At 38.9% G+C, this 18047-nt stretch overlaps 1 protein-coding gene across 15 annotated transcripts in view; it reads right to left on the bottom strand.

Annotated features, from left to right (window-relative positions):
- LOC131219087 (DNA repair protein REV1) overlaps window positions 1–18047 on the bottom strand; it is a 139594-nt gene that overhangs the window by 20685 nt on the left and 100862 nt on the right. For 8 of the 15 annotated variants that reach the window (XM_058214076.1, XM_058214074.1, XM_058214075.1 and 5 more), the window contains 3 exons: window positions 17451–17780; window positions 17287–17372; window positions 2597–3189 (listed from right to left, as the gene is read on the bottom strand). In XM_058214076.1, the coding sequence (XP_058070059.1) occupies window positions 2597–3189; window positions 17287–17372; window positions 17451–17780 (1009 nt within the window). Of the gene's footprint in view, window positions 1–2596; window positions 3190–17286; window positions 17373–17450; window positions 17781–18047 lie in introns of those variants that run through there. The other 7 variants (XR_009157987.1, XR_009157986.1, XM_058214083.1 and 4 more) reach the window with 4 other exon arrangements.

Below are 18047 nucleotides of genomic sequence, written 5' to 3'. Positions count from 1 at the left end.
GAACAATTCTAATATTTTCAATGTTGTTGATCTTGCACCATACAAGGCAGCGGACAATGGATCAAACTCGAGCTCAACTCCTTCCCAACCCAGACAGTGGATCAAACCTTTCTATTCTTCTCGCTGCTCTAAGATTCATGAGGAGAAATAAAAGATTGAAATTGATCTTTCATGATTGGGTACCTCAACCAACTACAAGTATCAGCTTGCTTCTAAAATCGTGACAAAATTTTTCTTTAACATACAAAACAACATCATTACTTGCTTGAATATTTTCTGCTATTGTTTTACGAGTAAACTGCTGAATTTGGTTTACAAAATATGCAATGCTAGGTGTAGTAGAGAGAAATGTTTTTGACTTGGGGAACACTAACAACAATATTAAACTTCCCTTCGTAGTCAAGACCATACTCCAAGACTACAGTTCTTTGTTGTGTGCTCTGGAGTCTGGACCTAGATCCTCTTCTTATCATCTTGCATATTTATGTAGGAGAGATGCTACAGTACTCTCAAAGCATTATTAAGTTATAGTGCTCCTAGTTACAATGGGACACTTTCATGGACCAATCCATTGATCTAGATTGTTCGTTAGGTCTAACACACATTTCATCAGCTACCATGCAAACATCTATTCTGACGAATATTAATCATTTGATCAATGCCTTGCAATATGGACAGTCAATATTGTTTACACAAAAATACGTCCAATCAACATTGGGAAGATGCGTGTTGGTTGCATTATCGGAGTTTTGGACGGTTGGATCATGATCTCGAGTCATTCAGACCATTGGAACATGATCATCGAGCCATTGACCCACTAGGGGCCTAGATTAGGATCATGATCGTGGACCCCATGGGCCACGGGACATTTTTTTGTTACTATTTTATTGGTTAATTAGTTTAGAATTTATTTTATGATTAATAGTGTTTTGAACACTATTGAATAGAATGCAATTTTCTTCTCCCTTGTGAGAGTTTGAGAAATGATTTTTCTTTAAATCTCGTGTGTTCATCAAGATTGGTGGGAAGCTGAGGGAGGGAATTCCAAATATTGAATCATCTTCTTCCTCATTCTTCTTCTTCGAAGGTATTTTCTTCATAAACTCTCAAATTCCCTTTCTACTCTTTTAATTCCTTTGTAAACCCTAAAATAACCCTACAAAACCACTCCATGCCTAAACCATTAGCAAATCCACACCCTAAACCTAACCTGACATGTGAACAGTGCACGTGAACAGAACGGGTCCCTTCTCCCCCTTCTTTCTTCTCTTTCTCTATAATCCTAGCCCCCTAAAATCCTTGTCCTATTTCATTTACGTAAACCCTAATTCCAAAATTTAGGAAACCCTAACCCTAATTTCCCGAATACCCTAATTCCTCAATCCAAACCCTAATCCTTTCATTCATGTAGCCAATTAACTATTGCTTTTGTGAATCGTTTATGTGAGTTGTGATCAATACATGTAGAATTGAATTATTCCTATGCTAGATGGAAGTCCCAACTTCCATGGGGACCTAAATTTATGTTATTTTGTTCCTAGCATGTGACTTGCATATATTGATGGATGTAAGATGGTTTTCTCTTGATTTCCTTTATCAATGATGTGAATGCTGAATTTTTATGTTTCACTTTACTTGTGCTTAATTCGAAAACTAACCTCACCAATTCATATAGCATGCGCATCCATGCTGCCTCACAATCGGAGTGAAAATGAGGAATTAATTAAGATTGCCGGCCAAAGGGTACCCCAAAATGACCACTTTGGATATCTTGGGCCAATAATTCAAGAGGGTGGATAGATTGAGAAGGATGTTGCACATAGAATTGGAGTTGGGCAGATGAACTGGAGCTGTTCTCGATGAAACTGAAGGGGGTATTTTACAGGATAACTATAAGACCAACTTTGCGTTATAGGAAAGGATGTTGGCCAGTCAAGGGAACAACATGTCATAGGATGAGCGTAGTAGATGAAATGAGAATGTTGAGATGGATGATTTGCAAGACGAGGAAGGATAAAATTAGAAATGAATGCATTCAAGGGATTTTAGGAGTGGCAATGATAGGTATTAGCATAAAGGAAAACAAAGTTAGATGGTTTGGCCATGTGCAACGGAGACCAAGAACTGCTGCAATTAGAATTGAGTAGGTTCAAGTTGAAGGCTCTAAAAGGAAGGGGAAGGCCCAAAAGCACGTGGGTGAAGGCAGTGAGAAAATTGAGCTTGAAGATGATATGGACCATAAGGGACTGGAATGGTGTAACAGGGTTCGTGATCTAACCCCAATTTATTGGGATAAGGCTATGATGATGAATGATTTGTCTCATGCACAATCTAATTTACGAAACGATGTCACTACCTAAGAATAGTAAAATGAGAATGACATAGAATTAAAATTAAAAATAAAAATAAAAAAAAATAAAAAGAAGAAGAAGAAGAAGAAGAAGAAGAAGAAGCAAAGGAGCTCTGAAAATATAATGTTAGCAAACAAATAGGGAACCTCGGATATTGCATTGAAAGCCAATTTTATACTTATAAAAAGACAGTACAGTTCTATTCAGAATGGATGCATATAGAAATTATTATACTATTGGCGTACCTTTTCAAAAGACAAAAGCAAATGTGGATCTCTTCAATGTCTGATTCTATCTTAATCTCAATATACTGCTTAAGAAGCTCACTCAAACTTGATAGTGCTTCATCCGAATTGTCACCACCCAAATCTAGAGAAAGTGGAAAGGAAGAAAATGCACATTGCAGAATGGATGATAATTTGCCTTTCGACCTAGATTTGTAATACAACTCAGAAAGAATCTTCAATATCTGGCAATGGCTAAATTTGAACTTCTCAACCCATTTTGGTGGACTTCCTGTCCAAAGATTGCGTTTACAATCAAAATCTAGTTCTGCAACCGAATTTTCACTACTATTCGTTCTTCTGATGTCGTGAGGAATCCCCTTTACAAAACCAACAGTAGCATCATCACAACAGTCTAATGTTCTGTGAGCAGGAAGTACCTCGATTATGTCAGCTTTCAATTCTTCAGGTAATTCTTGTAGAACTGAGATGTCCACTTGACTTAAAGATGTAGGCATTAAATCCACTTGTTCTGCACCCTTAGTGGTAAAATGCAAATATGAAGAGCAAGATGTAGATGCTGGCTGAATACCCCGAACCATAATCTCCTTAACCTGATAGAAAGTGGTAATTCTTAATATATAGATCAGGATAAGGACAATGACAGTCATGTTAAAATCAGCAGAAATGAATCAGGCTTGGGTTTCTAGATAGGAAGATTGCAATTGATAATTTTCTCTGTCATCATTTTCAAGACAGTGTGGTGTTTTGAAGCCAACAGCATTGCTATTGATGACAGGAAGTGCAGATAGACTCCAACCCTTTCCAAAACATAATGAACTGTTAATTATTTAACAGTTAAGTACTTCAGCAATAGCAGTTGTTTTGGAATTCTACCACCAGAGCACTTTATCTCTAGCAGATGTGTTTATAGATCGCAAGCATTTTTTCAAGCACTTCCAAAACTATCGAAGTCATTTTTGGAAGAACCATCAAGGCAAAAATCTAAAATCACAAGGATTTTTCTATCTTAAACCAATAAAGAGAAAACACCATGATGCTACCCCAAGAAATCAATCACATGCCTTTCTTGAAGATTTTTCAGAAGGAAAAATTGTCAATGAGTCACAATTATAGAAACTAAATCCCATCCATAAAAAATTACCAAATCATGACCAAAAACTCCGTGCTTTTCCTTGTCCTCTCAATATGAAAATTCCGAAATTTATTGCCACAAAATTTCATCTAAAATTTTACCATTAAGTCACAAAAAGGGGGAAGATTTCTTATTGTATAAGAAATACCCGAACAACATTGTACATGCAGCTCCAGATTTCCATATAACCCTTTGATCCAACATCTCAATAATTCCCAAATGGTCCGAGTACATTTTTCTTTTAATTTTTACACTATATCAAAAGCCCAACAGCGAATATTATTTTACTTTGTTGAAAAAATGTAAAAACAGTACCTCCATAGACATCCATGACTTGAGGCACATGATGTAGCTAATGGACAAATCTTTATGTTTAACTATAGAAAGTAAAATGTGGCATCAATTACACCAAATTATTAGAATACAAAAGGTGCATGTTTATCATATGCAGACTTCTGAAATTATTTTGTGAAAACAAACAAGCACCAACAAGTTGTCTTCCTGGTTGCTTGTTGCATAAAAAAAATAAGTGGGTTCAAGCCCATAGCTCCATGGAAAGCACTCAGTGGTTGTTGAACCTTTGTGTCTCAAGTTTGAGGCAAACCTACCCAGGAAAAAAATGTTTTGCAGAAACTTTCCAAGAAATGAGAAGAATATAAGTATCGCATTTTAGACAATTAAAACAACCTAAAGTATAGCATCATGGACGACTTGGACAGGTTGGATGCAACTAGTCCAGTTGACTCAGCTTGGTCAAAAACAATCTGGTTCAAGACCACAGGTCACCCACTGATTCAGGCAAGTTGAGACTCGACCCAGTCCTGAACAAGTTAGGACAATTTGTAGAGTCTAGAAACCATGTTCAGCATCTGCATTTCAACACAAGCCTAGGATTAAACTGGCATCTACTAGCGGCACTCCTATAACTGTGTTTGCTCACATCAGTGTGCTAGTGTTCGCAATATCGATACTATTGGCTGATATATCGGTTGATATTATCATTATTGCTTGCCAACGACATGAAACCCAAACGAAACCACTCGGAAGTTTAAAAAATTAGCACAAATGTTTGTATCGCGTGATATATCGTAGGATATGGCAGGATTATCTTCAATATCATAGATATCATCAATACTATCACGCATCCTTTTCAGAGTTTATCACAAACTCATGGGTTTACTACAGAGTCCGTCACAGACTCACAAGTCCACTGTAGCCAACAACCAACGACGACAATAAAAGGCTAGATATGTGGGGTTGCATAATTACCGAAAAAAAAAAGAGAATTAGAAAAAAAAAGAGGAAAAACTGGAGAGGAGATTTCAGTACCCGTAACAAAGATTGTGTGATCGGAGGTGGGCCACTCCATCAATCGACGATGGTAATTTCGATTTTCCTATTTCTTTTTCTTTGAATCAATATGACAACAACAAAGATTTCGGTGAGAAATCGGGTTTGATTGAGGAGAAGATTTGAGGATTTCTCGCAACGGAGATTCCAAAAAAAATCGGGCCAAATTGAGGAGAAGGTTTGGAAATTTTACGGTTCCGGAAGGTCCAGAACCCTCTTCGGTCTTACGAAAATTTCGGCCTCCGTAAAAGGTCAGGAGTTCACTTTTGCTTATGGGCAGGGATATGAGCAGCAATATGGATATGGCCAGCAATATGGATACGAAGGAACTTCATATGTGCCATTCTTAGATCCATATCAGCCACGGACTGTGACGATTACGCAGTACCCACGGATGTGCATTTTGATTCAATTTGAGGAGGATGAGTGCCAGCATCATGTCAAGGAGTATCTTAACTGGTACCACTCTACTATGACCTAGGCACAACATTGTTGATCTGTGGAGCAGCAGTACTATTCCCAGCCCCGTCAAGATGGAGACGATGATTACGAGCCACCGCGCAACTCTGTGGGTGTAGGCCACAACCAGTCCCCATCATTGATATGTATATTTCTCAATTTTTACTTCTTCTTTTGCTTTTCAATGAATTGGTTATGTTTTCATACATGTCTTTGATATATTTATAAATGTCATGCATTCAATTTAAATATAGTTACATTAGTTCAGTCAAACATCATATCACTTAGGACCTTATACAAAGGAAATTTATTATGTGCACCTTTTGTTTGAGATGTTATGATTTAAAAGTGTGTATTAAGGTCTTTTTTAACAATCCTTGAAATTTCATTGAAAAATTCAACCATTTTCCCAATGTTTCCCCATGTTTCCCAAAAAGTGCGATAAATTATGCGATGCAAACGATATATCCCGTGCGATAACCGATACATATTTGTATCCCAAGGGTGCGATACATAACGCAATACCGATATTTCGAACACTAAGTGTGACACATTGTCATCAACATCTAAGCCTTAACCCCTACGTTAATCATGTTCCATCACCTTGCTCGATCAAGGGCCATACCTTTAGTTAGACCATAGGTCATCATATCTTTTCTTACTACCTCCATCTGCATCCTTTTAGGCCTTCCCCTTGTCCGCTTAGTGCCTTCAACTTGTACCAATTAAGTCCTAACATGCACAATTCTTGATCAACAACTAAATAACTAACACCTTCTGAAACTTAGAGGACCAATGAAGACCCCAATCATTGTGGTTCAATTATTGCAACTTGCAATTCAAATTTGGGAATTCGATAAGTTCTCACACCAATTCAAAAGTCAATTGGAATCCATTTTGAAAATAGGTTGTATAATACTGTTAATGGGGTTTATATAATAAAAGATAAGCTAGAGAACAAGGAAAAGAGGGAAGAATGGAGATAAAAAGGAGAGTCGAGGCATATGTGAAGCCCCTCTGCTCTGATAATAAATATATTGAAGCCCTAATACATGAAAGGGAATGGTACTCACAGCCTTGGTGAAAACTGTTACCACTACAGCCAATAACAATAACAACAACAACAATAATAATAATAGAGGAGGAGGAGGAGAATCCCAAAAAAAGTAGGGGGAAAATCCTAAATATTTAGAGGATTCAAAATATGTATTCTTTTCTAGTTTTGAACATGTTTATGATGGTGTAATGGTCCATTCTTTGATAAGAATGTTGTCTTGATCTATCAGATCATTTCATGAACCTAAGCTTACATTGACAACAAAACTCCTGTATTTAACTTCCTAAATATCTAACATCAATTATTCAATATAAATAGTCCACATGTTTTCCAACCATCTACACTTCAAAAAAAAAAAAGAAAAAAGAAAGGAAAAAAGAAAAAAAGAAAAAAAAAAGAAGAAAAACAAAACGAATTTTGCTATGAATTTAGAACCGACACTATTCATTCTAGAAAATGGACGAATATATATATATATATACAAAAAATAGAAAATGAGATGATTTTTATTTATTTTTTAATTTTATTTTTTATCAAATGCATGTATCTATAAATCTAAGGAGTCTAATTTGGATAAGCCAAAGCATCTACAACTTTAGTAAGAATCAAGATATAAGAGACAAATAATAGATAAGACTAAAAGGATGGATAAATGGAGTAATAAAATGCAAAACAGCTAATGTATTGGAAAGTACAAAGTTGTTTACCTTTTTAAAGGGTAATATCAATATGAAGGTCAGATGGAGATTGAATTGAAGCTAAAGGACCTAGAGAAGTTAGAATGGATAAGAGAAGTTGGTGTTCGTCAACTATTTAATTGATTGTTGTCTCTACATTCATCTTCTCTCAACAAGTGTGAACCTGCAACATCGAAGGAGAATCTTCCAACATGGGAAGAGGGAAAGAGTGAAGAGAGATCTTTAAAAGGAGCAATGCCTTGTGTAAAAAATTATGGTACATTCTCAATGAATACAACATCCTTGGTTGGAGATTGTACTAAATGATGGAGAAAAGTAAAGAAGAAAAGACAAAAAGTATGAGGAAAAGGAGAAGAAAAGGAAAGAGCTTAGAATGCTCTACACACCCCCACACCTCTTTTAATATTGTTAAAGTCCCTTGATATACATCGATATGCCATCATCTAACAACTCGAGTGTTCAGAGCAAGTGGTTATTTGACGTGGTATTAGAGCCATTTTTCTTCTTGATCTCTCACTTCTTCAACCTAATCTTTTTTTTTTTTTCATTCTCTTTCTTTAGTGGGAAACCTAATGCGGGGGCATTTTCACACCATGCTCGAGTGGGGTGGCCCGTGGGATGCAGGGGCACACTCGGGGTAGGTGGCCTGCAGAACCCATGGATTTGGGGCCCAAGAGGAGGGTTCGACCGAGGACCTAACCCATGGATTTGGGGCCTGAGTTATGAGATAAATGGATTAATTTGTCATGCTCTATCAATTAGAGCTTTTAAAGCAAGTGGTAAATTGTCCTAACAATTAACCACTTGCTCTAAAAGTATGAGGAAAATGAGAAGAAAAAAGTTCAAGCTTTTAGAGCAAGTGGTTAATTGTCCTGCATCAAAACCCTAACTTGTTTGGGTCTGACCAAATCTAATCTCTTTCGGTTGTTGTACCCGTATGTGATGGGTGGTGAAATCGTGTTTCAAAAAGGTGTGTAAGGCTTGATTTTGCATTCTACCCATGTGATGGGACAACGGGCCATCTTTCATCCTGTATGCAATCTACAGTCAGTTTTGAAGTATGGAATTAGATTTGAAGGCTAAAACTTCATAAGTTTCATTAAGCCCTCCTTTATCGTGTTGATCGAGAGAAGTGAAGCAAGTATTGATTTAGTAGGTCGGTTTGTTGAAGAATTTGTGTTCAAGAAAAACTATTTGTTATTATTCAGATGGATTCCAAAAATGATCCTAAGAGCAGTATTTTATCCTCATCGGATTTGGTGCATCTAAAAAAAAACATCAACAAAATTGAATGGCACGAATTACATCTGTAAAAAATTTTCTGACTGGAAAGAGAAAAGTTAAATATTTGACATCGCGTAAACCTAATATCACTGCGACAGATTATAATGATTGAGTGGCAGAGGATGCTCAAATTAGGACATTGTTGTGGAATAACATGGAACCACATATCAGTGCCAATGTAATTTTCCTCAAGATCATCAAAGATGTCTACGACACCTTGAAGGAGATGTATTCTGATGAGAAAAATGAGTGAGAGTGAATGGAATGCTCTAACAGCCCCACACATCCCACCACTTGTTTTATTATACTAAGGCTTTCACTTAAAAATGTAAAATTACAAGAATACCCTCAATAGTTAAAAACCACTACCAAAGAGCCAAAGGCTCATGTACACATGCCCCCAATACATTAAGACCAAACCCAATCAGGCTGACCACACATGTGATCATGTCACACGTGTGATCATTCTAACACTCCCCCTTAAGGTTTGTCAAAAACTCTGTCTAGATGAGCTCAACTTAAAGCCTTTGTGAATATGTCGGCAACTTGATCTTCATATTTAACGAAAGGGATTAATATATCGTTATTCACGACCTTCTCTTTGATGAAGTGAACAAGAGTTTAGAGGATCGGTACCGGTCCAATCTTTTTATTCTTCGACTTGTAGGTTTTGGTTGGAAATCTCTCCTTGTGTAGATGGACCATAATATGGTCGCCCACCTCGAACACCTTTTGCCGCCGATGCTTGTCAGCTTGCTCCTTATACTTATCATTTGAGGCATGCAATTTGGCTTGCACATCGGCATGAATGCCCACAATTCGGTCCGTCATATGTCCTGTTGCAACACTCATGCCTGGTAGCTTGGGCAAAAGGATCAAGTATCTGGCGGGGCACTCGACCATAAACAATATAGAACGGGTACTTCCCTGTCGAGCAGTTCACCATGTTGTTGGATGCAAACTCTGCTTAAAACAAGGCCAAATCCCACTGTTTCGGTTTATCACCTGAAATACACCGGAGGAGGTTTCCCAACGTGCGATTCACCACATGTGTTGCATCAAGAGTCTTCTTACATGGGATAAAGTGGATCATCTTCGAGAAATGATCTACTGCCACGAACACCGAATCCATGACTCGATGTATTGGTGAGAGACCAAGCATGAAGTCCATAGATAAGTCCTCCCAAGGGCCACCAGGCACAGGCAACAGGGTGTAGAGGCCCGTATTCTGAGACTGTCCCTTGGACGTCTGACAAACATGATAGCGATGCACTGCTTTGCCCAGGTCATGTACCAATTGCTTCCAATAATACCGCTCCTCAACAAGATTCCGCATCTTGTCTCGCCTAAGGTGTCCATCAAGGCCACCTCCATATATCTCTTAAATAATCTACTCCCTTAAAGAACTTTGGGGGATGCGTAGTCGATTCCCTTTAAAGAGCAAACTGTCTTGTATATGTAGGTCACTGGGATGACCCTCTTGGCACCCCATTCATGCATCCTTGAAGTCCTCGTCCTCGACATACAGCTCCTTGAGACAGTCGAAGCTGACCACCTCATTGCTCATCGTACCAAGTAGTGCTGCACGGCGGCTAAGTGCATCAACTACCTTGTTCTGCTGCCCTCACTTATGCTTCAAAACGAATGTGAATTCCTACAAAAAATGCAACCCATCTAGCATGCACACGATTCACATTAGCCTAACTATTTATAAACTTTAAGGCTTGATGATCAGTGCAAAGAACAAACTCTTTGAATTAGATAATGCCGCCAATGTGGCAGCGCTTGAACCACTGCGTACAGCTCAAGCTCATATGTCGATCACTTCTTTCGAGCTTTGCTGAGCTTCTCATTGTAGAAGGCTACCGGCCTACCTTCCTGTTATAAGACTCCTCTAATTTCGACATATGAGCCATCACACTCAACCTCAAACAGTTTGTCGAAACTGGGCAGAACCAAGACCAGTGTTGTGGACAATCAATGCATGATTTTAGCAAAACTCTTGTCAAACTCATCGGTCCACTAAAACGGCACCTTTTTCATGCAATTTGTAATGGGTGTGAATATTGTGCTGAAATTCCATACAAATCGACAATAGAAAGTCGCCAACCAGTGGAAACTCCTCACTTCGAAATCGGCCATCCCCTGATGGCTCGCACTTTTTCATCATCCACACGGATGCCTGTGGACGTCACAACAAATCCTAAGAACAATAGGTTGTCCGTTAAAACACTGCACTTTTTCAAGTTGATGTACAACTTGTTAACTGCCAGGACCTGTAGCACCTACCTAAGATGTTCCATGTATTCTGTCTCACCCTAGCCATATAATAGGATGTCATCAAAATATACTACCACAAACCTGTCGATGAACGGCTTAAGCACTTGATTCATCAAACACGTAAAAGTGCTCGGTGTGTTCGATAGACCGAAGGGGATGACCGGCCACTCATACAACTCTTCCTTGGTCTTAAATGCTGTTTTCCACTCATTATTGGGCCGAATACGAATCTAATAGTACTCGCTCCTCAAATCTAATTTAAAGAACACCTTGGCACCTAGTATATCAAGAATGCCGTCCAACCACAGTATTTGGAACCGATATTTAATAGTAATCTTGTTAATTACTCGGAAGTCGCACGACAAATGGGCTCATGCTCTCTCTTAAAAGACCCTTACGGATAAATTCCTCCACTTTCCCTTAAGTATCTCAATCTTTCGGACTCATCCGATACTGAGGGCAGTTGGGCAAGCTAGTCCCAGGGACTAAGTTTGTGATGTTGGATGTCATGCATGGGGGGCAATCCATCGGGTAACTCTTTGGGCCAGATTTCTTTGAATTTGTTCAGCAATGGTCTTAAACTTGGAGGAATGACTAAGGGCTCTAATTCCTTGCCCTTTTAACACCATGACGTACACCTCGTCGATTTCCTTTCCTCCACGAAATCCCGAATGGTCAAGAGAGATAGATTCCTCCATGAAATCTAGAATGGTCAGGACAATTCCCCTCCACTTTATAAGCTTCGAGGTGGTTCTCTGGTGTCATAGGGGCAATGATCATCTTTCGACCATCCTTGACAAAGATATAAACATTGTCCCGTCCTTAGTGGGTCGCATCACGGTCCGATTGCTATAGTCGACCAAGTAACATATGACATGCTTCCATGTCAACCACGTCACAAAGTAATTAATCCTTATAATTCCTAGCGATTGAAAACAAGACAGTGCATTGTTTAGTTACTTTAATCTTGTTCACCTTTTTTATCCAGCCAATTAAAGGGAAGGATGCTTTGTCATGTGTAACCGCAACTTATCCACCATCACCTTCGAGACGATGTTCTCATCAATGCCACTATCTATGATTACATCACAGATCTTGCTGTTGACAGTAAACTGCTTATAAAATATTTTATGTCGTTGTGGGTGCACCTCCTTCCTTGGAGTGTACAATAATCGTCTCACGACCAAGGATTCGCCACGATCCTCAGCCAACCATTCTTCGTCACCAACTCCTTCAACGGCTTGTTCATCTTCAGCAAATCCAAGGCCTTCTTTCGCTTTATCACCTTCAGTGCCCCCCTTCGTTAATGGCCAAGTGAGTTGCAGGCTGTTGAGGACAAGTGTTTGATAAGTGGTCCGATTGGCTACAACGGTAACAATCGTTCGGCCTTAGCCGACCATAAGGATTTAAAATCCTACTCGGACCCGTTGTTCTGGGTGCCACACATTGAGGCCTAAGTGGTCCGCTTCTTGTGTCATAGTTTGCAGTTGTAGGAGGTTGAGGATGCCCTCCTACTGGTTCCTTTCCTTTGGCCAGCGTTGAATCTTGTGTGGGACCCGTCATTGGGCGCCGAGTCGAAGGATAAGGCCAAGTAGGGACTCTTGCAAGCTACGTTTCCGCCCTACTTGTCAACTGAATCACTTCATCCACGGTCTCAACCGGGTGCATCTGAACTCGATCCTAAATTGTCGGTCGTAAACTGCCTATGATCCGTGCAACCTTCTGCGATTCGGTCTCCGATAAATCATTCCGCGTTACCTACCGCTGGAATTCTTGTGTAATCTTTTGACGATTCGATTCCCTTATCGACAAATTTGGTATTGTTGAAAAAATACATGCTCGTAATCATTAGGGAGGAATTGTGATTGAAAAAGGCATCTCATCCACAACCATGATCGGATGTGCGCCTTAGTCAGTCGGGCACGTGAGGGTTGTAATTGCTCCCACCATGCAAAAACACCAAATTTTAATTTGAACGCAACTCATTTCACTTTCTTATGTTTTGGCATGTCGATACTAATACGGTCAGTGTTCGCAATATTGATACTATCGGCTGATATTATCGGTATTGCGGTCCAGCGATATGAAACCCTTCGGAAGATACTAAAAAATTGAAATTTTTTACAAAATACTTTGTATCGATCGAAATATCGCCAAATATCGTTCGATACCGCTAAATATTGTTCTAAATATTATGCAATATCAACAATACTATCACTTTTATCGGGATTTTATTACTTTTTTCAAGAAATTTGCTATAAAACACCTACCGGGGCTACTGTAGCTAACTCCGGGATAGAGTATCATTATCCGAAAAAAATGAAAAAAAAAAAAAAAAAAAACTTTCAACGGTAGATTTCAGTACCTGTAAAGAAGATTGCCCCGACCAGAAGCTGCCTTTGATGGGCCATTCGAATCGAAGCCTCTGATTTGGAGAGATTTGGGCACGAAATCCTCGAAATTATCAGCATTTGGGAGAGATTTTAGAGTTTCGGCATTCCGTAACCCTCTTTGCTTCGAAAAAAAAGGGCCCCGAGCCCTTATTTACAGGAAGCAGATGGACTGGTATATCACACATCACCGACTAAGATGGTGTGTTGACATCACCAAGTTATGTGGGTCCCATCATGAGGTATATGTTATATCCAAATTGTTCGTCCATTTTGCGAGCTCGTTGTAAGGCTTTAGCCGAAAAATAAGACAGATCCAAAGATCAAGTGGACCACACGGGAAAAAGCAGCGGGATATTGAACGTCTACCATTGAAACCCTTTTGGGGGTCACAGAAGTTTTGGATCGATATGATATTTGTTTTTCCTCTGCATCAAGGTCTTTGTGACCTCTTGAACAGATTGGATGGAAAACAAACGTTATGGTGGGCCCTACGAATGTTATAATGGTGAGAATCATTGTCCTCACTGCTATTTGTGGTGTGGTCCAATTCAGCTTTGGATATGACTCATTTTTGGGCTCATGATCTAAAATGATCTCTCCAAATGGATGAATGGTGTGGATATAATAAATACATTATTGTGGGGCCCATGTAACTCTCATCTCCTTTGAACTGTTTGTACAACTCAAGGTCGACGATTGTCAGCGCTCATCTTGGCGGCTTTGCATGAAGTTCCTCCGTTGGAAACTTAGGTGGAGTCCATCGTGATATTTGTGAGAAATCCGCCCCGTCCATCCGTTTTTTGAGCACATTTTAAGACATGGGGCCAAAAATGAGCCGGATCCAATACTCAAGTGGGCCGAAAATGTGAGGATTGAGGGTCCACAGTTGAAATATTCGTGGGGCCACAGAAGTTTTGAATCAGTCTAATATGTGTTTTCAATTCATCCCAGTAGTAATGACGTTATGAACGGTATGGATGGAATGTAAACATCACTGTCGACCCAGGGAGGTTTCAATGGTAGAAATTTCCCTACCCACCTTTTCCTTTAGTGCGACCCACTTGAGTCTTGGATCTTGCTCAATTTTAGCCTCAAGTCTTAAAATAAGCTCACAAAACGGATGGATGGGGTAGATTTCTCACAAACATCACGGTGTGCCCCACCCTTGCGAGAGGATTTAGCCGGAAATCCACGTCCCATCTTCGCACGACATATACCCACACCTCATTGGTGTGTGGTACACCAGCCAATCCACACCCTCCACCCATTTTCATAAGTCATTTTAAGGCATGATCCCAAAAAGGAGACAGATGTAAGCTCAAGTGTACCACACCACAAGAAAATGTGGTGGCAATGATGTCCACCATTAAAGCTTTTTAGGGCCCATCGTAATGTTCATTTGCCATCCAATCTATTCATAAGGTTTGACAAACCTGGATGGGAAAACATAAATATTAGCTTTATCCAAAAAATTTATAGCCTAGTTTAATGGTGATCATTCAATGACCACTATTTTGTGTGGTGTGGTACACCTCAGATTTGGATCTGCCTTATTTTTCGGCCCATGCCCTAAAATGATATGTTAAAATGAATTCACAGTGTTGATACACCATCTTATATCGAGGTAGCCCTATGGTCAGGGATCCCCCACCATTGAAAACTTCCTAGGGTCCACTGTGACCATCTAACCCCATTGATATGTTCACACAGACTTGGATGAAAGGAAAACACAAATATCAGCTTGATTCAAAAAAAAATTGTGGCCCACTAAATTTTTAATGGTCAATAGCCACTATTTCGTGTGGAGTGGTCCACATCTACCTGAAATTTGTAACTGCCTCATTTTTTAGGTCAACCCCTAAAATCAGGTTGCAAAACAAATGGATGTTGCGGATATGACGTGCATGCATTGAGGTGGGCCCTATTGTTTTCGACGGTAGCATTAATTCATCAAGGCCTTTTACAGCTCCAAGAAGTTTTCGACGGTAGCATCAATTCGAATTGTTTCCACTTGCGTGGTCCACATAAGTTTGAATGAAGGGAAAAAACAATTATCAGCTTGATCCAAAACTCTTGTAGCCCACTAATGGTCAATCACCATTGTTTCTTATGGTATGGTCCCCCTGATTATTGGATATGCTTCATTTTTTGGATTATGTCCTAAAATGACATGGAAAAATGGATGGACAGGGTGGATATTGAATACACACATCATTGATAGGTATGTTTTCTAATTTCTAATATATTTTTTGCTTTTAAATGCATTGGTTATGTTTTCATACATATCTTTATACATTTATAAGTGGTATGCATCATATTCGAATGTATTTACCTTAGCTCAATTAGATAACGCATAACTTAGGACCTGATACAAAGGAAATTTATTATGTGCACTTCTTTTTTAATATTTTATGATTTAAAAGTGTGTATTAAGGTCTTTTTAAATAATCCCTGAAGTTTCATAAAAAAAAATTCATCCATTTTGCCAATGTTTCCACGTTTCCCAAAATGTGCGATAAATTATGCGATACAAACGATATATCCTGTGCGATAACCGATACGTATCTGTATCCCAAGGTTGCGATACATTGCGCAATATCGATATTTCAAACACTTGAATACGGTCAAGGGTTGCTTGCAACTCTTACATGGTCAACTGACTCTCCCGGTGGAAAGCTTTCATTCTTCCCAATAGATAATGAATCCCTAAACCATCCATAGGATTTTAGTCTGTTTCGTTGTTACTTGCCATCGGCCCAAGGGGCAAGGTATTCAAAATCGGTTATGTAATGGTCGTAACGGCCATTACAGAAAAAACAGTCTGTAATGGCCCCGAAAGAGATTTTTCAAAAAAATAAAAAAGGGTCGTAACGGCTGTTATAGCCCGTATCATAACGGTGATGGTGGTGGCCATTACGGCCACCGTTACCGTTTTGAAACACCTTGCCGAGGGGAGTTCTCGCTCTAATACCAATTGATGTAGGGAAGGACATGATGAGGTCGACCACCGTCTTCCTCAAGGATAACTAATCCACGGAGCACTTTGGATTCCTCACAGAGTTTCCTCAAATCCATGAGGGATAAAATAGAAATAATTTCTAATAAATTCAAAAATAAATTGATTGATGATTAAAAAATAAAAAATAAATTTGAAATTACAATCCTTTAAATAATGAGCTCAAACCTAGGACGGAGTTTTAGACTCAAACTCCAACTCAAAACTCCCTAAAAATGTGACTAACTATAACTAGTAAACTTACTATTTGTAGATGGTCATCATTCCTACTAGACTTCATGGTTTTTGGCTAAAAATAGTCAGTACCCAATTTGGCCTAACCACGTTATTCTCCTAATTTTTCTTAAGCCCTTTTCATGTTGGGCTCTTGACAGTCGATATGATGGAATCTCGCAAATCCGGCAAAGGCAACCCAACATAGCAGGGTTGGTTGGCTAAAGTAGCTTCTCCTACCCCAAAATCATAAATGATACGTCGAAAAACTCATTCCGGTTGCGAGATGCGATTGTTTTATGGTTCTGACAGTCTGGATCATTTCCGCCTCCGATCGGGCCTTCTCTAGTCTGTCTTTGCCATGAAAGTGTCTGCAATCCGCTCACATCAAAGTGTCTCCGAGTGTTGGCACATAAAAAATCCAGAAAATAAAACTGCACAGGTAACGCTGATAAAAGTGAATGTTGCCTGCTGTTACTGTTGTATGAGTGTATTCATTCATTCAGTAAGAATTGTTGCAAGATTTTCTAAAAGATAACCAGACCAGAAACAAGAGCCCATGCATATCATTGTGCTGAGTTCGGGTTTCTACTTAATTAGTAGAATATCTGTATATTGCTATATCAGACTTCAGAAAGATCATATGTTCATAAAAATAAGCTATGCTGATTTGTTATTCTGACCATTAAATTTCTAAATATAGCCAATTTCAAACAAAGGAAAAGAATTAATACTAAACGAAATGTGAAACTATTTTCTTGGGAAAACAAAAAACAAAAGTATGGTGTTATAACAAAAGACTAACCTCAGATTTAGTTGGAATATTATCTTGATGAACCAGAGAAGAATGAAGAGGCTGCTTGCCCTCATTTCTCGCCCCTGAATCAGATTCTGCAAAATTAAGAGCTATTAGGCTCTTTCAATTAGCATTAGACCTTAAGTTTGAATAGCCAAATGAGCAAATGGTACCTTCAAATTCTTGCAGTGATGTGGTACATAAAGAACTTCCTTTTCTGTCATTCTTCTCTTTGCTTTTATCCATGAGATCGGTTAATTTTCCATTGTACATTTCATTCATTTCTGAAATAATTTCTGGGGGAAGACTCTCTATGACTTTCACATCAAGATCACGTATTGGAGGCAATGTCAAAACCTTATTTAAACCAGCTTCACCACTGGACTGATTAACATGCAAAGAAGCTGTACCATCAATGCACAACTGGCCAGAATTTCCACAAAAATGCTGCTTTCCATGGTCTGTAAAGTTGCACCCACATTGTCCCTCATGCAATAATACCTCTGTGACAACACAACTACAGTAAATCTACGGCCTTTGATACTGAATAAAATAAAAGAAATTATTTCCAAGCTCACTGCTACTTAGATATGTTGCAAGCACTGCTAATCTTAGTCTGTGGTATCCGTATGATACATCTATTCAAATAGTAGGATATATTGATGCAGATTGGGAAGGAAATATCAATGATAGAAAATCCACTAGTGGTGGACGTTTCTACATTGAAAATTGTCTAGTATCTTGGATGAGCAAAAAGCAAAACTCAGTAT

The sequence above is a fragment of the Magnolia sinica genome, chromosome 11 (genome assembly GCF_029962835.1).
Source record: "Magnolia sinica isolate HGM2019 chromosome 11, MsV1, whole genome shotgun sequence".
Taxonomy (NCBI): Eukaryota; Viridiplantae; Streptophyta; class Magnoliopsida; order Magnoliales; family Magnoliaceae; genus Magnolia; species Magnolia sinica.
The sequence above is the reverse complement of the archived record's forward strand: the minus strand, read 5'-3'. Positions and strand labels throughout refer to the sequence as shown.